This window comes from Asparagus officinalis, chromosome 2 (assembly GCF_001876935.1).
Source record: "Asparagus officinalis chromosome 2, Aspof.V1, whole genome shotgun sequence".
NCBI lineage: Eukaryota > Viridiplantae > Streptophyta > Magnoliopsida > Asparagales > Asparagaceae > Asparagus > Asparagus officinalis.
This window is the reverse complement of record NC_033795.1, coordinates 2,311,113-2,337,481: the sequence shown is the minus strand read 5'-3', so window position 1 is coordinate 2,337,481 and position 26,369 is coordinate 2,311,113. Positions and strand designations below refer to the sequence as shown.

General features: G+C 39.6%; 2 protein-coding genes and 1 pseudogene across 4 annotated transcripts; 2 read left to right on the top strand and 1 right to left on the bottom strand.

Annotated features, from left to right (window-relative positions):
- LOC109829607 lies at nt 204-8,227 on the top strand (annotated as a pseudogene).
- LOC109829882 lies at nt 13,377-15,908 on the top strand. Of its 3 annotated transcripts, none has more exons than XM_020396958.1 (2): nt 13,377-14,391; nt 15,032-15,546. In XM_020396958.1, exons 1-2 carry the CDS (start codon nt 13,615-13,617, stop codon nt 15,191-15,193), a joined length of 939 nt encoding a protein of 312 aa, XP_020252547.1. In that variant the 5' UTR covers nt 13,377-13,614; the 3' UTR covers nt 15,194-15,546. The 3 variants fall into 3 exon arrangements, with proteins under 3 accessions (XP_020252547.1, XP_020252548.1, XP_020252550.1); XM_020396959.1 differs by lacking the exon at nt 15,032-15,546 and adding an exon at nt 15,586-15,908 and having other exon boundaries at nt 13,379-14,391; XM_020396961.1 differs by having other exon boundaries at nt 13,379-14,391; nt 15,026-15,046.
- On the bottom strand, nt 20,738-21,547 carry LOC109829606 (probable mediator of RNA polymerase II transcription subunit 37c; the record flags this gene model as incomplete). The annotated part of the gene is made up of 1 exon (XM_020396668.1): nt 20,738-21,547. A coding segment is annotated over one exon (642 nt), but the record flags the coding sequence as incomplete, so codon positions are not given.

Here is a 26,369-nt window from a genome sequence, read left to right as displayed (position 1 = left end):
AAAATCAACTAGCCAATATTACATGCTCAGACTGTTTGCGTTTCTGGATGTGATTAATTGTTGAGGTTATTAGATATGTCTTATGTAATACATCAAATAAGTAAAGGCACATGTTAGAAAATTTCTCTGCAGTAGATTGGCATCACGTGATGTCAATATCACAGATACAATCTTCAGCATCAGCCAATGCTTAGCCATCTGCCATGACCTATCCATCCAATCTTCAGCTCGTCACCTCTGGAGCATATGCTTCCCTACCATCTGTTGGGTCATTTGGTAAGCTAGGAATGATTGTACTTTCTCCAACTTGATCAGCTCCCCCCAGCAAATCATCAACAAATCGGTAAACTTTCTTATTTTCTGGACAGGTGCATCTGCTTCCAAGAAGGCCATCAAACTAAAGAATATCCTCCAATCCTCGGGCCTCCCAGAGATTCTGGAATCAAGTGAAGACAGCAACAGGCTCCCATGATATATCATTTCCTCAGTAGATCCTCCCTTCAGCTTGCAAGCCGTAAGCCTCCCTCAGGGCTCCTTTTGTTTTTGTATCAAACCCTCTTTTGTTGCCTGTTTTTCTTTCCCCTGAGTATGTACTTATAGCTGTTTTTTTTTTGTTTTTCTTTTTGTCGTTGAGGTCTTCTGGCCCTGTTTTTTCTTTAAAAAAAAATGCCACAGATACAAATAACTAATGAACAAAAAATGGATTTCGGATTTGATACGCGCACCCAACTAATTCAATCCGATTGCCACACCGACGCCGCGTCATCTTAAATCTGACAAAAGTAATTGGGCGTACGACTGTGTGTAGGACTCGATTTGACACCCAAAAAGGGGGAAAAAGAGACGAAAATGGAAACTTACGCAATCACTAATCTAATAAAATACGATTAGAATTCAATCATGGGTTTCCTTTCTGGGATCCGATAATCCTGGTTTTGAATCCGAATTGGGCGGGAGGTGATGACACGTGTCAATTGGGAATCATTTTTTCCCCTCTCTCTCCCTCCCTCTGCTCAGGCTCTTCTTCTTCTTTCTCTCTCCCTCCCTCAAAGAATGCATCCTCAGCGGCCTCCTCTCTGTGAACGGAATGAAGGTGAACGCATTCATTTGGCAACGAGCCTAATCACTCTTTGATTTCATACTTACAGTTATTTGTTAAGTAACAAGTCGTTAATTTTGATGGTAGAAGTGTTCCTTAGGTTTATTGCAATTTTAAGAATGATCACTCGATGCACATTGCATATATACTACTAGTTTTCTTGTGGCAAGTATAATTTTTATTGAGATGAAATACGATTCGTGTAGCTGACCCTAAAAAATTTAAGAGAGATGATATACTGACAGAACCAAAAATATTTGTACTATATTTTAGTGGAATAAGAACGTCTAGGAAAAGACCGCATGTTTCTATTTACAGTAATGTCGTGATATTTAATGTTTTGATAATTGGAGGTCCTTCACATGGAGGAGAGTCAACATCACTCGCTCTCATTCAGGTATTCTTGATTGTTGTCTTTGTTTCCTTTTCCCTTTTTCTTTTCACTCTAATTTTAATTTGTTAAATTCACAATGTTTTTATATATAACCCCCATGTTTTTCTCATGCACAGCAGCTCTGGAAGCGATTCAAGGGCGAGATCGATAAGCCTCCCGAAGATCTCGGTCCAAGCAAGGAATACGATGTAGACCTGGTTCCTAAGGTAATATAGAAAGGCCTGTCAAAGAAAAACCGTGTAGGCGTCTAAATATGCCTATAAGTGGCCGCACGCAACTCGAGGTGAAGAGAAGACGATGAACGTCATCATCCGAGTTAAAAAAGATTATCCGATTGGCCGCTGCGCACATCAATCAGCTCGCGCACGTCAGTCAACGCACGTACGTAATTCAACGCGCGCTCGTCAGTCAGCTCGCGAATGTTAATCAGCTCGCGCACGTCGGTCAACTCAAAGTGACGGAACGTACTTGTCAGGCGACTCCAAGTACCTGACGGGCTTGTCAGGCAGCTCCAAGTACCTGCCACGTTTGTTGATCAAATCCAAAGTGTCCGACGCGCTTGTCGGTCAGATCCAAAGTGCGCAACGCACTTGTCGGTCAGATCCAAAGTGCTCGACGAGCATGTCGGTCGGTTCCAAGTGCCGTAAAGAAGCTAACGAGCGTATGAAGCAAGTTAGCAAATCGTACAAGTCAACAAGATGATCAAATACGCAAAACGATAGAAAATACAAATTCTGGAAAGTCGGGAAAATAACAAGAAATTCAGTAAAAGGCCAAAACCCCCGCGCTATCAAAAAACAACAAAGGCCAAAACCCCGCGCCCGCGCGGTTCGGTCGCAGCTGACCTGCGCCCGCGCGGTTCGGTCGCAACTGACCTACGCCCGCACGGGTCGGACGTAGCCGACCCGTGCCCACACGAGTCAGACGCAATCGACCAGCGCCCACACCGGTCGGATGTCTCCGACCCGCGCCCCCTGCGGGTCAGCAGCACCCGTCGCGTAGATCCGAGCCCCAAACGTGTTTTTGACGGTTTTGAGCGGTTTTCTCGGGATTTATCTGTTCTAGGGGTTCCCAACTGACTTGATATCATCCACAAATATGGTTCGGGCGTTATTGACTGAAGATATGACCAAATCCATCATTCTTATCCGAACCCCCCCAACCGAAGCCTATAAATACATGCATAGGGGTTCATTTCACGGGGAGGAGATTGTTTTCAGCGAAAGTCGTTTCCATTGCAGATTCCATTAAACTTTGATGTGTTTACAAGAAATTACAATGAAAATAAAAGAAAATACAACTGAAATTGTCTATTAACTCCTGCTTTGTGGGACTTTGCCTGTGCCGTGAGTGCTTTGGCTCGTTGACCACCGATTCAAAGATCGTGAAGGTGCTTAGGGATCTCTCCTTCGTTTATCGAAGTTAAGATTTGAAAACGAATATCTTATCGATGTAAGATGTTCGTTCTTCCAAAGATCAAGTCTGAGCTTAGATCTCTAGGATTCACCAAACGTTGTTTACGAAAGATGAAAATTCTCTCTCTTCTTCAAAATCACTGAAAGCTCAAGCCTCTTCTGCTCCAAAATACTCTCTCATCAGTCCTCTTGGCTACTCTCTCATCAGCCCCCTTTTGTAACCGTCGTCCCACTACTTAAATACCATCTTTTTATGAGGTTAGTGGGCATGATTTTTGCTTGTAACTGCTTCCCCCACGTTCATAAGTGACCCCCAGCAGTTAATAAGCCATGTGGGCTGCACAAAACTCGAGAAAACTGTCAAAAATGACGTGTTCAGCTTCCCAGTGGCTGCGACAGTATGTGGTGTCGCGCATTGCCGCGGCAGTTACCACTGCCACGCACCTCTCGAGTATTTTGGCTCTAACTTCCTCGTCCGATGTCGGAATGAGGTGATCCAAGATGCGTTGGAAAGCTAACGAAGAGATCTACAACTTTTATATTTTGAGCTTCTTCAGATTTGTAGCATATTATAGTTTAAGTGTGCGATACATTACCGTGGCAGTCGCTGCTGACGCGCACCTCCGAGACCGTTTGTGCTGTCTCGAGTTATAACTGCCATAGCATCCTTCTTTAATTGCCGCGGCACTGCAGGTTGCAGCGCTTAAGCCGCGGCACCCTAGGCTGCCGCGCCTTAGCCGCGGCACCATGGGCTGCCGCGCTTTAGCCGCGGCACCATGGGTTGCCGCGCCTTAGCCGCGGCACCATGTCCTGCCGCGCCACAGTGCTGCATGATGACGTGTATATTGTTCTTCTATTTTGTCTTGAGAGGTGTTTGGATGTCCGTAAACATTTTTTGACGCTTACAGATACCCCCTCCAAAGTATCTCAGACTCATCATCATTTTTTTTAGAGAGGAGTCTGGGACACTTTGGATATGATAGGCTTTCCCTGCAATTTCTCCAGTTCTTTGTTGAGGAAATTGCGTAGAATGGTCTGTGAATGGCTTCAATTCTTGACTTCTTTATCTTTTAGCTTATTCAGTGCTTTGTAGAATAGCTAAGATTCCTCCGGTGCTGCGTTTATCGCGTGCCCGTCGTCGAAGTCTTGAATCAGAACTGTTGTTGAAGAATGGAGAAATAGTTTATACTCATATGCTCTATTGGAGTGTTCGGGAAACAGTTTAACCTCATATACCCGTTGGGAGGTTCAAGGAGATGCAGTTTATACTCATATACTCATCGGAGTGTCCGGAGATATATTCCAAATACAGAGGGAGATGTACGTGTTCAAACACCCAAGGGATTATTGTGTATGCACAGTGCCTCGGCGTGTCAGAATGAACTGCCGCGGCAGCTTCTACTGTCGCGCTTGAGCACGTAGACATAGACTGTCGCGCTCGAGCGCGGCAACATAGACTGTCGCGCTCGAGCGCGACAGTGTCGAGTGCCGCGCAGCGCTTCGGCCAGTCAAGTTATAAACTTGATGTTGGGCTTCTTCGGGTCACTTTTCCCCGCTCTTTTGAGTTCGAAACCTCTTCAAACACCCTATAAAAGGATCTTCTGGCTTTTCCCCTCTCCACCTCTTCATATTTGGGTTATTTCTTGCTCGAACAAGATCTAGGGTTTTGAGCCTTTTCTTCAATTTCCTCATCTTTCGAGTTCGATTCCTTCTATCCTCTGGTAAAACCGAGCCCATCTCTTGTATTTTATGTTTGCTTTGCTATTTAATTCGAGATCTCATCTCTAAACCCTAATTTTCCTTGTTCTTAGGTTGATTTCACCATGTCTCCCAAGAAATCCAGGGTTCCCAAAGGGAAATCTGCAGCACAGGCGTCTGATGAGGTTGAGGCTGCCGCTGCATCGTTCGGAGGTGAGCTTTCAACTTCTTTTCTATCCAAAATTGATGTTTTTTGCTCGTATAACCTCGCTTGCCTCCTTTGAGAGGCATCCGGGAAGAGTTGACATCCCCCATCGAGGGGATTGATACTAAAAAAAACTACATATCTTGTTCAATCAAGATGTGTACCACGGCCAAAATACAATTTTGGCTCAAACCCTTGTTTTCCGAAACAAGGGGTGCCATTCAGTTACCGCGGCAGCTCGTACTGCCGCGCCTGAACGCGACAGCGTATACTGCCGCGGTAACGCGCGACAACAATAATCGCTGCGGCTACTTAGTGCGGGTTTTCTTATCTGTTAGCCTTTTTGTTCAACTGTTTTCCAACTTTTCTTTGTAGTCCCCTTTCCCTCTGTGGCCTTCTCTGATAGAGAGGACCCAGGCCAGAGTGGTACTCTTCACGCCTCCTTTCGATGCGTTGGAAAGCTATCGAAGAGCTCTACGACTTCCCATTGCCGCTTCACTATGTTTATTTGCGCGACACCTTGTACTGTCGCGCTGTTACCGCGGCAGTGTGCACTGCCGCGCACCTTCGATGTAGTTTGCGACCTCTCGGGTATTTTGGCTCTAACTTCCTCGTCCGATGTCGGAATGAGGTGATCCAAGATGCGTTGGAAAGCTATCGAAGAGATCTACAAATTCGTATAGGAATATCACTCTGTTTGTGTGCACAACACCTTCCACTACCGCGCAAATGCGTGTCAGTGTTTCTTATCGTGGGTGTTCATATTGTTCTTCTATGTTGTTTCACATGTTCCTTTGCTTCTTTTGGCTTTGGATGATTTCCTCTAACTTAGATAGGGATATTCATATCTATAGGCATTTTTATACGCCTACAGAGATCAAGAGGGCGAAACGCTGCTGAATTGGAGAGTGGAGCCACGAATTTACAACGAGGGTTAGCAGATCTTAGCGAGTTACTGTGCATAAAGAGTGAAGTTCGAGAGATCTGAGACCCGTACCCTATTCCTCCGGATTTAAGCTTAGTCTTAATCTCGAGAAGAGTCGTAATCTCGTTTGGTCGAGATTATCGCTGCAGCGAATACTTCCTTCGTGAAGTAGGAGTTTTGATTCCATAATCTGTCAATCGGATCTGATCCGCAACGGTCCACGGATATCAACGTCCCCGGCACAGGCAAAGATTCGACGCAAGCAGCGGGTGATAAATGTCTGTTGCGCTGTTTGACAAGAGTTATACTTTTTGTATTTTCATTGTATAAGGAGATCTTATAAAAAGATCGATCTTTTCTTGTTTATTTGAGTTTATTGTAACGACCAAAGTTGTAATAGATTCGATGACAATGAAAACATCAACTTTTGACCCAAACAAACCGTAATCAAGAAAAGTCCTACGAAAATAAATTACTAGGAAATACTATATTCAACACTGTTTTCATGCCGTCGATCTATGGCCATTTCTTATACCACGATTGTTCGAAACTCGGCATGATCTAGATGGTCATGATACTCTGTTTGTGATCCTGTTCTTTGCATATGGACATTATGTTTCCATTTCTGTAGTTTATATCCACAATTATTCATTCTGCGGTTCATGGTGGCTAATTAATCGGGCCCTTGTCCGTGTTCTTGTACACACTAACGTTACCAAGTACTTGAATTTCAAAGCTGTGGAGGGTAGTTTCGCGTACAATAAAGGGAAGGTATGCGATATATATGTGTACATAGTTTTTACTATCTGTGCATCTTGATTCTGGTCATTTATGTATGTTTATGTTCTACTATAACATGTCAGATATACAAAGTACCAGCAACTGATGTGGAAGCATTGACATCAACGCGTTGATGGGGCTATTTGAGAAACGCCGCGTACGAAAATTCTTCATTTATGTGCGAGATTATGATGAAAATGATCCAAAAATCCCATGAAGTATCGGACCTCAACAAAGTTAAACGAGAGAAGTAATCTAGTAAGAATATTTGATCTCAATTTTTTTTATTACTTTAGACCTGTCTAATACATACTATCTATGATAATTTCAATAATTTTTGGATATTGTTCTTTGTCATATATGCAGGTTGGCACTCATTTTATGTTTCTCTGTTATGTAGGAAGTATGGGTTAGATGACAACACGATTGATTTTGTCGGCCATGCGGTGGCGCTTCATAACGATGATAGTTACTTGGATCGGCCTGCAATGGAGTCTGTAGAAAGAATGAAGATACTTGATTCTATAAATACCGGTGAACTGAGGGCTCAGGGACTTTTAGAGACGAAGATAAATCAGTTTCCAAGGATCTGTTATGATAATAAACCAAGTCAGGAATTGAGGTCTGTCGATGTTTTTATTTCTATTTTGTTAATTTTTTTTTCAGAGTGCTCATGATATTTTGTACTTGTTTCGGTTAGCTTTATGCGGAATCACTGCTACGTTTTCAAGGGAGGATCTCCATACATTTACCCTCTTTATGGATTAGGATAACTTCCTCGGGTTTTTCTCATGAATTACCATAAAGTGTTGGTTGAATTTCCAAAAGGTTATGAATGATGATGCATGAAGTCGTTCATCATTTGTAGGGTTTTGCCAGGTTAAGTGCTGTTTGTGGTTGAACCTACATGCTCCATAAACCAGAATGCAAGGTAAAACCAAAAGAACTCAGCAATTTCTTTAAATTTACGACTGCCCAAACTTTGAATTACTCCTGAATTTTTTTATATAAAATCTTCAAATTGTAGAATATGACCAATGTGTAATGTTTTGGGTGACAGGCAGAGTTTGATGAAAATGGAAAAGCTTATGGTGTAACTTCTGAGGGGGAAACCGCAAAGTGCAAAAAAGTAGTCTGTGATCCTTCATATATACCTGGCAAGGTAAATATTTGAAAAAAGTTACAAACTTACAATGTTAGATACAAACAGTTCATTGTTAATTTTTGCTTGATGAAAAACTTGTAAAATGAAAATTACAATTGTGACAGGTTCAAAAGGTCGGAAGAGTATCTCGTGCAATTTGCATAATGAGCCATCCAATCCCATACACAAATGATTCACACTCGGTGCAGATTGTTATTCCACAAAAACAGCTTGGATAGACATGTAAATTTTTCCGACAGATAAAAAAAATGAAAAAACATTATTAATGTTTATGATGACTATTTTTTTATTTATGATTTCTTCGTATTACATGTATGTATTCTGCTGCTCTTATGCTCACAATGTAGCCCCGCAAGGAAAATACATGGCTTTTGTTTCAACTGAAGCTGAGACTGACAACCCTGCGGTTGAACTAAACCTGAAATTGATCTGCTTGGAGCTGTAGATGAGATATTTTTCGATATCTATGACAGATATGAACGGATAAATAATCACGAAGAGGATAACTGCTTCATACCTACCGTATATCTGAATGAAAACATTTGAATTTTAGTTAGGTTCAGCAAATGTTATAAAGTGTTGCATATACTAGTCTTGATATGATATAACTTTATCGCAGTGTTACGATGCAGCGACACATTTTATCTAATGTGCTTATTAAAATTTTGCTGAATTCTTTGGAGATTGCTAACATGCTAACCCTGCAAAATTTTCTTCTTCTTTCCTGGATATGCAATCTTCAAACTTATATGAATTTATCCAATGTAATCCTTTCTCCGTTATTTGAGATTGGAAGCAAATTGACTCTCATCTTTGGCTGGATCTTTAAGCTATGCCAGTGCACACAGACATACACGTGCATTGCGCGTGTCGGTCTGCTATGCTTGACATTAAGCAGGCATCGTTGATCCCTTGCTATTATAATTGTCTTTTTTAAGTATTTGTCTGATTCCACATTGTAGATGATGAAAACTGAACTCAAATAGTATTATTTATTGCCCTAGGCCCCGTTTGGCAAATGGTTAATGAAGAGGGGTTAAAGAGAATGATTAATGTACTTAGCCCATTTGATAATCCGAAGGACTAAATTATTAACCTGTTTAATAAGTTTTATTTTAGCCCTTATGATCAGTTTTAGTGTTTGGGAATAACAATGATTTTGACTATTTTCTTTATAATTAGAAGGGTTAACTCTTATTCCATCTAAATAGGAGTATTAGTAAACCCCTCATTTTGAGGGGTTAACTCATTTTAACCCCTCTAGAGGGGTTAACTTAACCCTTCTATATTTTTTATGTTTGGCAAATTATGGAGGGTTAACTCACTTTAACCCTTATATAGATTTGTTGTGTTTGGCAGGTTAAGAAGGGGTTAAGTCTCCTTAACCCCTCACTTAACCCTTTGCCAAACAGTACCTTAATTACTAATTTACAAGTAGCAATCTAGTTAAGATTGAATCTTGATGGAAAGTTTGTTAAACTAGGAGATGAGCAGTCATTTTCCCTTGATCCTGAAATTTAACTGAATAGATAAGAAAGATGCCGCTTAATTAATGTCATATTCTTAAGAGGCTCAGGCTGCATTATTCTTTAAGATAACTTTTATCTATACATAGTAGGTGTTCATTTCAAGTCTAGGTTTTGATAGGTTTCAGTTATGATAAAACTTATGCTAGAAACAAATCCCTTCCGTAGCACATATTTCCTCTTTATTACACCTAGTTATTAAGCAAGTTGTATTTTGAACATTATAAATTGCAGATAATCCTCTCATTCACACATTCAGTTAGCACTTATGCCCCCTGAGTCCCTAACATTTTGAGCAGGATAAATTACAAATATCATCCTATTTTTCAAGAATTAAGGAATGATAAGCGCTAACAAACAAGTTGATGGTTCATATTCAGAGTGTAAAATTACAACACTCAATTTTTGAATACAATTTTCGAAGTTTGGTGTGGTGTCAGGATCTGTTGACGCGTGGTACCGTAGAAATCCAAGATTGAATCTCTGTCCTTGTAAATTTCTAAGATCTCGCCCCGTGAGTCCGGGCTTTGACTCGTAACTTCAGAATTTTGACACAATATATAGTAGATTTGACAGAGGGTGATTCTCCGCAAATTATTCTTCTAATTGTAATTACTTTAGTTAAGCATCTCCTCCTGCTTTGTGGAAGAAAACTACTCACTAGTCACCTGTGTGCCGTAATTAACTCGTCATTGGGGTTAGTGAATCATGATGATCTCATGGATTATTGTACTAATTTTCCTTATTAGATGAAGTGGAAGCAAAATCGCCTTCACTAACTTTCTACATTACTATAATCAAATGGAGACAATTTTATTTCAAAATCTTTTACGTGTCTTCTTTGAATTTACGTTTCTTTAAGTACTAATCTGCATAAAAAACCGCGGCCCATCCATAGAAAAGCCAACTCGCCGTTTCTTCTGGGGTGAGATCCGATGCATCAGTAGTAAATAAATGGTCCGTATAATGATCCGCATGTGTAGCACTGTTATCGCGGTACCTCCAGTAAATAAAAGACGCGTGTCCTTCCGCCTTTGTCTTCGCTGTATTGACCCTTGCTTCTTTCCGTACTAAACTGGGAATCTGAAGGCTCAACGTGTCGGAGTTCTTTTCGCTGATTCCGAGACCGATATTTCGCGTTACCACACACGTGGACAGTTAGTTGATGGGATCTAAATTCTAATGCACTGAGCTCGCAACGCTCGCTTTATTATTAAGGCAGCGTTCGGCCGCCACGGTGTTTTTAGGATTTGCATGGTATTTTAGTGAAAGGCAAAACATTCATGTGTTTGAAAATTATGATGTTTTTATTAGGTTTTAATAACAAAAATAAAAAATATAACATTATTTTAAAACATCAAAAAAGTGTTTCAAGTTTGGTATTCACGTTTTGAGTTTCAAGGGTATTAATATAATGTCTAACATAGTGTATTAATAATATATCTAATATAATATATTCATTACAAAAACATAATATAATATAGTATTAAATTATATTATTTAATATGTTACATTATAACATTAGTTTCCAAATATATCAATATTATGTTTAATATCATTAATGAATAATATATATAATATTATAATTATTATAATATAATAATTATATTTCAAATACTATTATATTAGATATATTATATTAATATTAAATAATAATAAATTAGATATATAAATAAAATATAGTAATAAAATGAAAATATATTCTATTTGTTACAATCTATAATATAATATAATATTAAATAATATTATATTATTTAAATAAATTACATTATAATATTATATTCCTAATGTATCAATACTATGATCGATACCATTAATTAATAATACATATAATGTTATAACTAAGATAATATAATAATTACATTTTAAATACTATTATTTACATTAAATTAATAGCAAATAATAATAAGATAAAATATATTGATAAAGCAATAGATAATAATTTATTGTTAATAAATAATACTATAGTAACGATATAATATTGAATTATATAACAAAAAAGTACTCTACTATATTATTTAATTAATAAAATATATTATTAATGTATGAATAATATGTTCTATAATATATTTATGTAATAAGAATATTTAGTAGTAAAATAATAACTCCTATTAGAATAAAAGATTAAATATTAATATATTCATAATATATTTTATAAAAAATAATAATATATTACATTATAAAATAATGGAAAAAATAATTATATATTATAAAGTAAATAACTTATTAATGATAAATTACATATATTATAACAAATATTAATATAATAATAATATCAAAATATAATAATATTATATTAAATTATAAAATAATGGAAAAAATAATTATATATTATAAAGTAAATAACTTATTAATGATAAATTACGTATATTATAACAAATATTAATATAATAAAAATATCATAATATAATAATATTATAGAAAGAAATTGTTAATACATTATTATTTAAAAACTTAATATATTAATGACAATAGGATATTTAGATAAAAATAAGGGAAAATTGCTTCAAGGTCCCAAAACCCAACTTCTATTGTGCCCCAGCCCCTCTTACTTTCCCTAATGTGCTGCAACCCCTCCTTTTTTAAAAAATTACGTCCAGACCCCTCCATATCCAAAAACCCGATTTTGCCCTCCCTTCACCTCCATCCTCCTCCTCCATTGCCGGTCCCCCTTTGCCCCTTTCCCGTGTTGGCTCCCTCCTCCGCCTCCGCCTCCCTCCCCTCGCCCCCATCCTCCTCCCCACGCCGCCTCCCTTCCCCTCCCCCACGTCCTCCCCTCTCACACGCCCGCCTCCCCTACACACTGCCTCCACCGTCGCCGTCCCCTCCCCGCTCTGCCGCCAGCGCATTCCCAAGCGTCGCTCGCATCCCTCCCCCGCTCGGCCTCCTCCCCTCCCCTTACACCTCCCTCCGCCTCCTCCCCAGCCTCCCTCCCCGCTGCACCTCCCGCTTCCCTTCCCCTCCCCCGCCTCCCTCCCTCCCTCGCTGCACCTCCCCCTACACCTCCCTCTCCTCCTCCGTCCCCCTCTGCCCCCTCCCTCGCTCTGCCGCTCGGTGCCGTCACAAGGAACTTCGTGTAGGCACATTAATATAAGAGTTAACATGTTAGCTGCCAAGAGTTAACATCCACTAGCATGAGAAAGAGCGAGCAGTAAAATTTAGGATTAAAGCCAGCTTGACATGTCTAATCATGATCTGACATGTCTAATCAACTGCATTGGCATGAGCTGGAATCATGATGGAGGGTCTTGGCACATTTTTTTTCAAAAAAATAGGGTTTAAAGCACATTTAAAAAAAAGGCGGGGTTGAGCGCACATTGAAAGTTCAAATTTGGGGCCTAGAAGCAATTTATTAAATAAATTATAATATTTTATATTATTATATCATAATACTTTATATATATATATATATATATATATATATATATAATATTATATACTATATAAGTATATATTAATAATTTAATATATCAATATATAAAAAATATTGATAATCATATTTTAAAATAGGATAAATTGCAAGCAACTCTTTCACTATGTTATTTAACTTATTTATTAGCACTTACCGTCTGTGTATTGTCATTTTTAGAAAGACAATTTTCGGGTAACACCCCTCTCCTGTGTGCTGAGTGCTACCGGAAAATTTGAGAGGGTTGTTGCGGTTAAAGGTATTAGTTGGGGGATTATATGCAATTTATCCTTAAAAGTATGATTATGATCACTCCAATGTCTGCATGCAGTGGACTAAATCCGAACCCTTGCTGGAAGTCTTATCGTCATTAAGACTCAGAATGAAGGCCATCATCCCCGTCACAATAAAAACTTTTCGCAAGAGCTATATATATCTATTCCTTTATCCAAATAGGAGCACCACAGATTCACTATTCACGCTACAGTAAATACTACAGTAGTATTTACTGTAGTATTATTACTGTAGCTAATAATTAATTTAAAATAGTACTGTAGCACACGGGTATACTGTAACATTTAAAAGATACTGTTGTAGAGCGGGATACTGTAGTACTTTCAAAAATTCAAATCATATCATATTAAAAAAAGCAGGGTTAATGTAGAAAAAAAAAAACCAACCAAACTAGTATATGATAATAAAAAAAGAAAGAATTAAAAAAAAAAGTTTTAAGATTTTCTTTTGGCCTTCGGAAAACGACACCGGCCTTTTCCAGTCTCTTTGCCCATGTGATCCTCTCTCGAACCCCTCAAACCCCCCTCCCCCCCTCACAAATCACAGCCACAGCATCGACAGCAACCCGCCCTCCGCTGCTTCCAGCTCTCGAAAATTTCAAAAGCTAATGGTGGTTTTCTGATGGTTAAAGCTTCAACCTTTCTGCAGCTTCAGCATCTGGGTCTTCTTGCGTTCGCCGAAATCTCCGTCCTTTTGATCGAAAGATGAGGCCTTTGAGCAGTTTGGGCACTGGGCTGACCTTGGTCTCCTCTTTCCTCCTCCTCGCTCTACTCGCCGAGCTCTGCTACTTGCTATGGTGGAAAAAGAGAACACCCAACAGGGAAATCTCAGAAAAGGCGGAGGAGGAGGAGGAAGAAGAAGAAGAAGAGGAGAGCTTCAAAAGCCCAGCAAGAGAGCTCCTTTACTTCTTCTGCTGGAAAAAGCCAAACTCCTTAGCCTCATCAGCCCTCAACCCTCAAGAGATCCCAAACGCGCCATCTAATGACGCCTTCATTAATCCTTTTGGAGGAGGAGGAGGAGAAGAAGAAGGGATGGAGGCGGAGCTCATGAGGCTCCACTCCCTCTCCGGGCCCCCGAGATTCCTCTTCACCATCAAAGAGGAGACCAAAGAGGATTTGGAGTCCGACGATGGCAAATCAAGAAGGGGGAGGAGCTTGAGTGACATGCTGCAAGTTTCTGACCAAACTCCCCCGTTTTTGACTCCTCTGTCGTCTCCTCCTTTCTTCACTCCGCCGCTAACCCCAAACCCTCTTTTCGACGAGGTGGGTAATTGCAATTATTATAATAATAACAGGACGGTTAAGTCTTCACCTCCTCCGAAGTTCAAGTTCTTGAGGGATGCTGAGGAGAAATTGTATATGAGGACGCTGAGAGAGGAAGCTACGAAGACTACTCACGTTCCTAGTTCAAAGGGTTTAGAGGAGGAGGATGGGTCTTTTATCACAATTTTTATTGGGAAAAACCCCCCGAGCTCTTCGCAGGTAAACCCATTGCCTTGATTAAAAAAAAAATCTGTGATTTTTTTTAAACAATCACTTTTAATGTATATTTAGTTAGGGCTGTTTGGTGAAATGACTTGATTAAAAGAGTTCTTCTTTCCGTATAAATTTGCGGCTGCTACTTTTGGATTGTTTGTTGCTTGGTGTCGAGTTCTCTGCGGACTCCTTGCGTTGAAAAAGAGAGAAAATCCCACTCTTTTGGATTCAGTAGGGGGGCTGCTCAGATTGGGGGTGTTGCCAATTACAGTAATAATTTCAGAAATTAGGATCAAAGGCTCTATCTATCGTCTTTCGTAACCATCTTCTTCCAAATTGCCGTCTTTCGTTATTTTTAGAGCTCCCCATAATTCTTTAGAGTGTGAAAATAGGAAAATGCTGCAAGCATACGAGGGGAAAACAGTGTTAAGTAAATTTTAAGGAGCAATTGGAGTTGCATTTGAAGTTTACTACTTACACACTGCAGTTGTAGATGTAGTTTGTTTGTTTTGGGTGCCAGGTTTTAGTCTTCCGTTGCAATTTGGTGCAATTGGAGTTTAATTATCGATCTCCTTCGCAGTGCAAAAAATGTACTAATCACCATTTACTGCAGCTATTAAATGTATTTTTGCAATCATAGTTGTAGATGCATTTATTAGCGACGATTAAAGAAACAATTGCCACGAATCGAAATACAGTCCTTGCAATTGCAACGAAGCAAACGATCCTCGACTATGAATGGTTTCTAGAATCAGAAGATGGTTGGCAGCTGGAACCAATTGAGTGTTGCAATGTTCGAGCCCTTTGATTTTTCTTTCACGCAGAGAAGATTAGGTATTAATGACCGAAGGATGCAATAATTTTTGGTATCAATCATGTGATTAGGTGAGACAAAAGAGGTACCATTTGTGCCTCAACATCTCTTGCTTGTAGTGAAGTCACTGGAGTGGTTACTCTTTAAGTGCAACCAATTTTAAAATTTTACTGTTAGCATAAGAATGAGCAATGGATAAGGAGAAAATTTGGAGCTCATTTGTGTTAACTTTGAGATGGAAATAGAGTAATCAAAGTCACACTATATGGTGGGCCAAAAGTTTGATTGATTGATTGGTTTTTGGAATAGAGGCATCTTCATCAAATCAATGTTTTTAGTTTTTTAGCAGCAAAGCCTGGCAGCAATAATGCTTTTATCTTTTGCAGAATCTTGCCTCATCCCATGAGCAAGGAATATAAAGGGCACTACAAGCAAGGATTTTACTTAAAAGTGTGAAGATGGAGATTAATAGTTCTGAGCTCAATTTAACTCAATAGAGAAATTTGAGTATTATATCCAAACTTACATAATCATCTATTTTTCTTCCTCTCTCTCTCTAATGAGATGGAAGTAATTCCTTCTCATATTCAAGAAGTGCAAGATACAATCGGAGAATTCGTGCATGGGAACCTCAATGGTGGTTTGCTATAAGACTGTAACCCTCAACCATCATCATAACATTGTAAATTTTATATCAGAGGATGCAAGATGATATGCATTTAAAATGAATTTAAAAGGATTCAAGATGTTATGCATGTAAGGAAAAAAAAAGTTCAGATTTCGACCCGTGAAAAGAATCCTAACTTCATATTGAGATGTCATTTTCCCCTGAATTATAGATCCCCAGTCTTTATACAACAAAAATGTCATTAGTTACCAGGTTTTTTCCCCTTCTCTTTTCTTTTTTCCACGGCTTAAAATAAATGAGAGAATAAACTAAAAAGAGGAAAAAATTTCTGAAAATTTTCCATAAGCACAGTATTTCCCTCCTTTATCTTTTCCATAAGAACAATTATAGGCATTGATAACCTCAAAAGGCTAACAAGGATGATGATGAACAAGATACCAAAGGGAATTAGGCAAAGTTAGATGCCTAAGTTCATAGCCTAACACCTGGAGCTATTATAGCTCAACACCAAAACAATATTGAGTAGGGTACAATATTGAGTAGGGTGTTGCTACAAGGATCCAAATAGGGGATCCAAGCCATGGGACAGACGGGGTGTCAACATCCGGTTGCATGATGAACTGTTCATAAACAATGAACTGTTTATGAACAGTTCATCATGCAACCGGATGTTGACACCCCGTCTGTCCCATGCCTTAGGTCTCCTATTTGGGTCCTGGCGTATTAATGTAATGAGTATAAAAGCATTCACATGATGATGCCTTCACTGGCTGTGCCTGCACTTTATTCTGCTGTACGATCAAATACCCCCACAAGTTTTATAATGTGATAACATGACTAATGTCCTCCAAGGCCCAAGATTATAATATGACTGAGAAGAGCAAAATACAGTGGAAATTTTTGGAAGGATTTTATTTATTTATTTATAAGGTAAAGGAAGAAGACAAATTGGACTTGCGGTAAGCTTTCGGCTGCACGCGGCAAACTTTAATAGTTTAAGGTCGGCCAACCCCAGCTATATCTGTAGGGAGTGAGTTTTATAGTCTAAAAGAGAGCTAGGAAAAAGGGAAATTGGCACTTAAATAAGTTAAATTATTAGATTGGTATTTAAAATAAATCACATTTACTACTTTGATATTTAAAATAATCCCAGTGCTTTTTTGGCATTTAAAGTTTGAAAAAGTGGCATTTGAGTACAAAATCTCCTCGGCGTTTAATTTTTCCAGCCCAATATGTAGTTATTTATTGGAAAAAAATTTCTTCATCCCACCCGATCTCTTAAAATTATTGTATTTCACACCCTTCTTCTCCTTCAACCACCCCAAACTAAAATTTCTTCTACCCCTTTGTTCAACAAGACCCTCCTCAATTCTCTCTCTCTCTCTCTCTCTCTCATCAATGAAGCCCTCTCTTCTCCTTTAATCTCTCCTACTTCAAACCCAAACCCTAATCCAAAGAAGTGGTTAATCATTATGATTAGGGTTTGGTTTAGTTAGGGGAAGTGATGTTGGGTGTTGGAAAATCAACAACCGTGTCCTCTGGATCTTGTGTCGAAAGAATAGCAAGCAAGAAATCACAACAAAATAAAAAACTTGCAGGAAAGAATAAATAAAGAAGAGAGAACACCGGATTTAACGAGGTTTGGCAAACGTGTCTACGTTCTCGGGAGCCACACCAGAAATTCTTTGATTATTGATGAAGATTACAATGCCTGCAAATGGCTACCTCTTTCTCCAAGATCTCTGATCTCAAAGTGCTGAATTTTCTCTGAAATTCGCTACTAAAATTGCTCTTAAAAATCAGAAACAACAGCAAGAAAAACGCAGCCCTCACATCCCTATTTATAAGCAAACCCTAAAAATGAAACAGAATAGGAATATGTTTTCTACGAAGTTCGCCTGAACTGCGAAGTTTGCCTGCTTCGCCTGAACTTAAGTTCCGCCTGCTTCGCCTGATTTCCAAACTTAGAAAAAAATCCTGCTGTGTATGCTTGTTCCAAAGTTTGGGTCTACATCTCTAAAACCAACAAGTGAAGAAGGGTGTTCTACTGATGAGACGAAAAGAGAGGATGAAGGAGAATCTTATTGGATAAAAGTGTCGAAGAAATTTAAGTTTGTGCAGGATGAAGAATAAAGATTTTGCCTCTTTAAGTGGGAGTCATAATTATTACATAACTTACGATTTTGCCCTCGTTTACTAGAGAAACAAATATTAAAAAATGATGCCCCCATCTAGCACGTATGAAACATATCTTAAAAAAAAAATCACGATTCTATTTTTTTCGAAGCTCAGCTGCCTAAACATAGATATGCCTCACCGTAGTTAGATTTTAAACTATAGCCAACATAATAAATATAAAATGTAATTGTTTGTTGGAAATTTACAGTAAAAAGACAATGAAAGAAAAATTGACTTGTATTCCTCTCAAAATCAATTACAATTTGGATTCCGATTACAAAAGAGAGGAGAACGAATTTGATTATCCCCTTTGTTTAAAACTGGGTTCTTCTTGGTAGCGATGGAGTGCCTCCTTCGATTGATTGTGTCGAACTTGCTCTCCGTTGACGATCCGCACGTCTTGATTCACTGGAACGTAGTCTTCTCCTCACGATTTGACGCTGTGGAGAACTTGCAAAACAAGTTTAAAACTCTTGATGAGTTGATAACTCTGATCGAGTTTGAAGAAGAACTTGCAGAGCAAGTTTTGAACTCTGATCGAGTTGATAACTCTGAACGAGTTTGACCTCTTGAAAAAGAGTTGATTTGAACCGAAAGTCGGTTATAAGCCAAGGGAATGCTCCTGTTGCCAATCTTGAAGATGATCTCTGTTGGAGAATGATCCGATCTCCAAGAAATTCCCCCTTTGCTGCCAAGTCTCAGATCCCAAAAGCCCTTGACCGAATACCTCTCTGTTGATGAGATAAAATCCGATCAGAAGCTAGCCGAAGATCTCTTCTTTGCTGCCCCCAAAAAGAAGGATCCAAGAGAGCCCCGAAGTCAGTTGAGTTTCCCACTATTTATAGGGGATTAAGGGTGGTAACTATCCCCTTAATCTGCTCCTCAATAGGCTGAGTGGGGGTGTAACCGCCCCCTCTTAAACAGCTCCCTAAATCGTGGGGAAAACGGTTTTGAAACCGTTCTGTTAGTGCTTTGAACGAGTCAAAACGCTGAAAACAGTGTTCTGGGCCCGAACTGTGCGTTTCTGGACCTGAAACGCAGAGTTAGGCCTGAAAACGCACAGTTGGGCCTGTTTAAAGGCTGAAAACACAGAGTTGGGCCTGTTTAAAGGCTGAAAACGCATAGGTCGTGCTGTTTTAGAGATGAACTATGCGTTTTAGGCTGAAAATGCAAAGTTGGGCCTGTTTAAAGGCTGAAAACGCACAGGTCGTGCTGTTTTGGAGATGAACTCTGCGTTTTAGGCTGAAAACGCAGAGTTGAGCCTGTTTTAGGTTGAAAACGCACAGTTGGGCCGTTTTAGAGATGAACTTTGCGTTTTAGGCTGAAAACGCAGAGTTGAGCCTGTTTAAAGGCTGAAAACGCAGAGTTGAGCCTGTTTTAGGCTGAAAACGCACAGTTGGGCCGTTTTAGAGGTGAACTCTGCGTTTTAGGCTGAAAACGCAGAGTTGGGCCGTAACTCTGCGTTTTAGGCTGAAAACGCAGAGTTGGGTCGTAACTCTGCGTTTTGATGTTATATCACAAGGATAACCTCTGCGTTTTGAGGTTATAACGCTGGTTCCACCTGTGCGTTTTGACTCTATAATGCAGAGGCGAATCTTAGGCGGGCTTGGCGAGCTTCAAGCTAAGTCCAATGTTCTGACGAAGTCCGGTCTTGCAGACGGACTTCAGAACATAATTTGCTGCGACGAACAGGTCATAACTTTCAAACCGTAAGTCGGAATTGGACGAATTATATATGAAAATCGACTATCTCGACGAGGCGGATCCATCCGAACCTAGCCAAAGGCTTCGGTTCGCTTCCTCCGTTTTGCCAAATTCCTTACGGTTTGAGAGATATATGCGTTTTAATATGAAGAGACCGTCAATTTGTAGTCTCTTTTGCTAGAGCGTTGCAAAGATCGTCACCTTGTAACCTTCGTCTTGGCTCTTTGAAAATATGAGAGTCGTCAGATTGTAACTCCCGATGTTGATTGTGAAGGCTGTTGAATTAGAGCTTTCATCAGTTGTCGTGAAGGTCGTCAGATTGTAGCCTTCTACGTGAAAGTTATCAAATTGTAGCCTTCTGGAAGTCGTCAGATTGTAACTTCCATCATCGGTGTTTGATGGGGGGATCAACTATCTATTGTGATTTTTAGACAGCCTACAATAATTATTTTTATTCAAAATAAATTTCGTGAAAGATATTTTTTGGTTAGTAAGTCAAAAGACGGAAATCATTGCAGATGTGATGCACCAAAATAAAACTATATCATGAAAGATTATTTATATGAAAAAGTTTGAAAAATTATCTCCATGAAACTTATTTCTAAAACCTGAAAATATATATATATATATATATATATATTTAATATTTTAAAATTCAATGTTGTTGCAAGGGTATTATTATTAGAACACAACACGTCATTCCCACTTGTGAATAAATGATGATAAACGTGAGATTGAGAATAAGATTGTCATTCACGCTCGATTTTATAATTTCTAATAGCATCCAAATCGGGAGAGTGGGAATGATCATTTCATCCTCTACTTCATTCTATTTTCATTTGATATGATCCCCGCAGATCAAACTATTATCTCATCATAATGCGAGTTGATTAGGTGTCAATAAATATCTAAACATCAACCATAAGCTTAAACGAGTTCCTATATTCTGTCTATCTATATTCTATATATATTCTAACCTAAAAGAAGATGACATTGATTTAGAAGCATAAACACGTACCCAGAGTGCAGGATAGAACATGAAAATAAAATAAGTACTGTCTTAAATCATGGCCCCTCTATGAGAAGAGATCCAAATTGACAGAGCAGTTCAGGACTAGCAACTACCGGCGAACGTCGTACTTCAGTGGGTATGAACTGATGAAGATTGCATCATGCATCAAGGGAATGAGGCATCATCACCAGCCCCTGTACATCTTCACAAAGATAGGGTTGGATATCTCCTCAAGTTCCTTCTTCTTATACTCAAACTCCTCGGTCTCGGCCAACTGGTTACCGTCCAGCCATTCGATAGTCCGCTCAACTGCTCCCTCGACCATTTTCTTATCGGTAGAGGCCATCGTCGACAAACCCTTGAGAGTGCTCTTCAGCCCATATGCGTAGCTGTCGAGTGCGTTCCTCGCCTCTACCCTTTTCTTATTTGCCATGTCTTCTGCCTTAAACCTCTCCGCTTCAAAAACCATCTCCTCAATCTCCTCCTTGGTCAGCCTGCCCCTGTCGTTGGTGATCGTGATCTTGTTTTTCTGCCCGGTCGCCTTGTCTTCAGCAGAGACATTCAAGATCCCGTTGACATCTATATCGAAACGAACATTAATCTGTGGAATACCCCTCGGGGCAGGAGGAATGCCAGAGAGCTTAAATTTCCCCAGCAAATTGTTGTCCTCGGTCATCGTTCTCTCGCCTTCGAAGACCTGGATACGGACGCTTGTTTGGTTATCGGCAGTGGTAGTGAAGTTGTTCTCCTTTGTGGCTGGAATCGGGGTGTTCCGCGGGATCAAGACCGAGGTAACTCCTCCATGTGTATGTATTCCAAGTGATAATTGTAGGCGTCAAAAAATGCTGAAAGATATCCAAATACAGCTCAAGAGGAAATCATCCAAAAAGGCAGAAAAAAAACACAAGTCTTGACTGTCTCGCCGTACGAGACAGACTTGACTGTCTCGCCGCGCGAGACAGTCTTTACTGTCTCGCCGTGCGAGACAGTCTTTACTGTCTCGCGGGCGAGACAGACTTTTACTGTCTCGCCCACGTGTCTCGCCGTGCGAGACAGAATTTACTGTCTCGCACGTGAGATAGTTTTCAGATGGTCAAAACCGCCTTTGTAACTGCCCTACACGTGCCACTAACTGTTCAAGAACGTGGGAAACATCGTGGGCGAGAATCACGTGGATAACTGCCAAAATAAAGGAGTTTGAAACGTGGGAAGGCAGTTAAAACGAAAACTGCCTGCGGTTACTGTTTCCGAGACAGTATTTACTGTCTCGCGGGTCGAGACAGCAAACACTGTCTCGCCCAGCGAGACAGCAAACACTGTCTCGCCCAGCGAGACAGCAAACACTGTCTCGCCCAGCGAGACAGCAAACACTGTCTCGTCTCGCGAGCACTGTTCATCCAGAGGGTTATAAATACCCCCCGAAGGCCATTTTCAGAGGGGGATTCCGGCAGAGAGATCCAGGGCTGATCATTGTGAGCACTTCAGAGCAATCCAGAGCAGAGAGAGAGCAGAGGTGCTGATCTTACGGCCACTCCTTGATAATCAGGCTTTGACTTGATTTCAAGAAGAACGACTATCTTACATCGATAAGATATCGTTTCAATTTCTCACTTCGATAAACGAAGTCAGAATCATAAACCCCTCACGATTCGATCAGAATCTGTGATTTGGTGGTCCACGGGCTAACGCGAAGAACGACTATCTTACATCGATAAGATATCGTTTCAATTTCTCACTTCGATAAACGAAGTCAGAATCATAAACCCCTCACGATTCAATCAGAATCTGTGACTTGGCGGTCCACGAGTCAAAGCGCTCCCGGCACAGGCAAAGATCCCACGAAAGCAGTGATCCAAACAACGATCCTGCGTTTATTTTCTCAAGAGTTGTAATTTTCTTTTTGTTGTGTAAAAGAGTCTTATAAAAAGGCTGTTTTCTTTGAATTTATTGTAATCGACCGAAGATATAATGAATTCGACAACAAATTCGACTTTTGGCGAAAACAAACTGGCGACCACAGTGGGAGCCAACGGTCTCGCTGCCGAGACCGTCGTGTCGCAGCCGATCAAGATTCCAGTTGAATCCATGGTCGAATACGAATTCGACCAAACCAAGTTTGAGGAATATCTCTCATCATCCTCTCGCAAATACAAGAGGATCTCACAATTGAGGAAGACTTACATGCCAAAGAAGGCACAAAATGAAGATTCTCGCTTGATTGTTGCTGAGAATTTCACTCGCAACACCTCTGCTCAAAATGGCTCTTATCTAATTGAAGAGTCATCGAATCAAAGCCCGACGACATTGACGAAAAGAGCTCGTCAGAGACAGCGTCAGCGTCGTGCTCGTCAAATAGCTAAGGCATTTGAACAAACCGACGGAGTTCGTTATTATGCGGACTTAGAGTCGAGGAAACAACAAGTGGTTTGTTCAACGCAACGACAAACTACTCACGTTTCTGCACAATTCACGACGGAGGAATGGACACTCGTCAAAAGGGCTCGTTCGACCCTCAAAGAACGTATACAAAAACATCGTGTGTTTATATGCATGTGAGTTATTATCTTGTATATGTTCATTTCCTTCATGCATATATTCCTTTTTGTAAATTGTTTGTCATCATCAAAAAGGGGGAGATTGTTGGCCTTCTTGTTTTGATGATGTTTAACAAACAATTTATTACTAATGTTGTTTGTCTAGTGTTTGTGCATTCCTATGTTTTGTAGACAAACAACGTTGTTGGAGGATGGATGGAATAGAGCTTCAACGATCATATCCAAAGGAGGTTGGCGGAATGTCGGTGAAGCCTTGCTATTCAAAGTTCAAGATCCAAGTTCAAGCTTCATCCGCGAGATTACCAAGTCAAGCTTATTGAAGATCAAGATCATTGCTTGGGTAATTTAGTTTAGGAATTTATATTATGTGTGTTAGTACTTTAAGCTCAATCATATACACACATACACGTTTTGGTTTTTGTATATATATAGTTATATATATACATATATGTTTTGGTTTGATAGTTTTCAAGTTTTACTATGAAACAAATGAATAGAATTGGAAAATACTATTTTGTTTCATGTTTATATGCCTATATATGATTTCACCTTTAACAAGCTTATATTTAATGAAATCATATTTAGTGTTTTGAATATATTGCATAGAATATGCAATTTTATGAAAATATTGTATTTCTAGGTTATAGACTTCATAACAACATGTTATATCTTTTATCAAGTCTATACAATCATTTCATAAGGTTTCAAAATGTTGTTTAAGTCAAAATATCAAAATATCAATTTTCAGGTTTTCATGTTTTGGACTATTTTGTAAAATGATGATATTTCTCATTTGGGAAGTCTTTTTAGAAAACCAGTTTTTGTAGCATGTGTATTATCATGTCTACAATCATTCCCCAAAGTTTTACATTTTTCTGAATTTATTTGATATTTTTAAACAGTGTTTTAAAAATCAGATAAACAGTTTTCAGAATCTGGGATGTCAGTTTTCGGTCGACCGGTACGGTCGACCGGTCAATTGACCATTTCTCAGAAGTTTTCCAGAGAGTCGTCGGTCGACCGGTCCGGTCGACCGAGAGCTTCCTTCGGTCGACCGCACCGGTCGACCGGATAAGTGTTTGCTTGATTTCCTGTTTTCGACCTGGATAACGGTCGACCGAACTTTCCATCGGTCGACCGAATTTTTCCATCGGTCGACCGACGGAATTTTCGGTCGACCGACAATAGATCCGTTGGGCACAACGGCTACTTTTCTGAGGAGCTTTCTGGGGGCTTTGTTGTCCTTTGGCTTGGGGTTTTTTGGCTGAGTTTTGAGAGGGTATAAATACCCCATTGCCTTCAGCTCTCCACCTAACTAAGAGAGTTTTTAATCAAGTTTAATAAAGTTTTTAACAAGGGTTTTAGTTTGGTTTAAGTGTGTTTAAAAAGCTTTTAAGCAAATTGAGAGTTTGTTTTTGTGATTCAATTCTACAAGAGCTTGAGGAGATCATCTATTGGTGTTTGGGCATTCAACTATTCTCCCTCCAACTCTTGATATATTGAGAAGTTTTCTAAACTCTATTTCTAGCTTTTTTATATATTTGATTATCATTGTTATTAAGCTAGAACTACATTGAGTTTAGTTTTGATTTATATCTCTTTGTTCACACACAACCTTTTGAGCTTATTGTATTTACATTCATAGTATAATTTGGGGTTGTGGGTTTGTGACTAAGAGTTGTGCTTAATTGAGTTCTCACCTTGTTTTGAGAACAATCATTTGTCATATTTGTGCTTATTGTGAGAATCACTTTGTAATACACTTGTACACCGAGTGAGGAGTGTGTGGTGAGAGTCGGGGATCGTCCCAAGAGGAGTGGCGTCGGTTGACGTGCCTAGGGAGAGGTTGTAACCGAGCACTTGAGGGAGACACGGCTAGGTCCAACACTTAGTGGGTGTAGAGTGTGATTGCAAGAGTGTGAGTTGTAGAGTTTTCGGTTAGCTAGAAAACCGAGTGTGTAGAAGAAGTTCCGGCTTCCAAACCGGATTGTGTTAGTGGATTTCTCCCCGGGAGTGGGGAGCGGAGACGTAGGACGGAAGGTCCGAACTCCGTGATCATATCTTGTGTTTGAGTGTGCTTTGGCGTTTATTTATACTTGTGTTTATATTTCTTATCGCCATTGTCATTAGCTCATCATTTATATGATCCACTATCTAGTTCACATTGTTTACCCCTTGTGTTAGTTTATATATCCTTGCATATATATATATTTTATCATATAGGATATATCTCTTTGTTTACATTGCTTATCCTAGCTCATATATCTTGTGATATTTCATACTTGCTAGGATAACTTGTTAATTAGTTTTTAATTGGCATTTAATCGGATTAGATTAGCATAAGACCCTAATCACCCCCCCTCTAGGGTCTAACACCATGCTCTCTCACAACAAAGACGAGAAAAGAGAAAGGAAATGGTGACCAAAGAATCACCAAAACTTCGTCAAGTTTGGATTCCAAAGTCTGGACTTATGCAAAATCAGCATTCGGAGCCCGTTAAGACCCCATACCCGCAAATGGGTGGTTTCAGACGTGCGACTCCCAACATAACCTTGGATCGCTCAAAAACAAAAATAAATTGTCCTGAGAATGCCAACAAGGTTTTATACCCCCAGAAGAAGACGCATTCACCAAATGATATCGTCATACCTGGGAGATCATACCAACAGACGATACGATTTTTTGGCAATCATACCGATGAATCGTATGATCAAGTTGAAGTTGTGAATAATTTTCGAAAGAGAGTTATTCGAGAGATAAACTCTCGTTGTTCCTGTGCACGACTCGTCAAAACAGCATTATCAGAATGTGACTGTTTCAAACGAGAAGTCATCCCACGAAAAGTCTCTGTATTATCGAAACCTAAGCCGAGACATTTCCGCAAAAGAAGAGCAGCTGTCCAAAATGATGAATTCCCTGAAGTCACCATCAACGTGGCTGATAGAAGAAAGTCTAAACAGCATTCAAGTCAGAAGCTATCAGACGCAGAGACTACAAGAATTGCTCAAAGGATGTCTCGACTCCAATTAGGAGCTATCAGATGCAGAGACTACAAGAGAATGCAAGAAGGAATGTCCTCGGAGGATGAATTC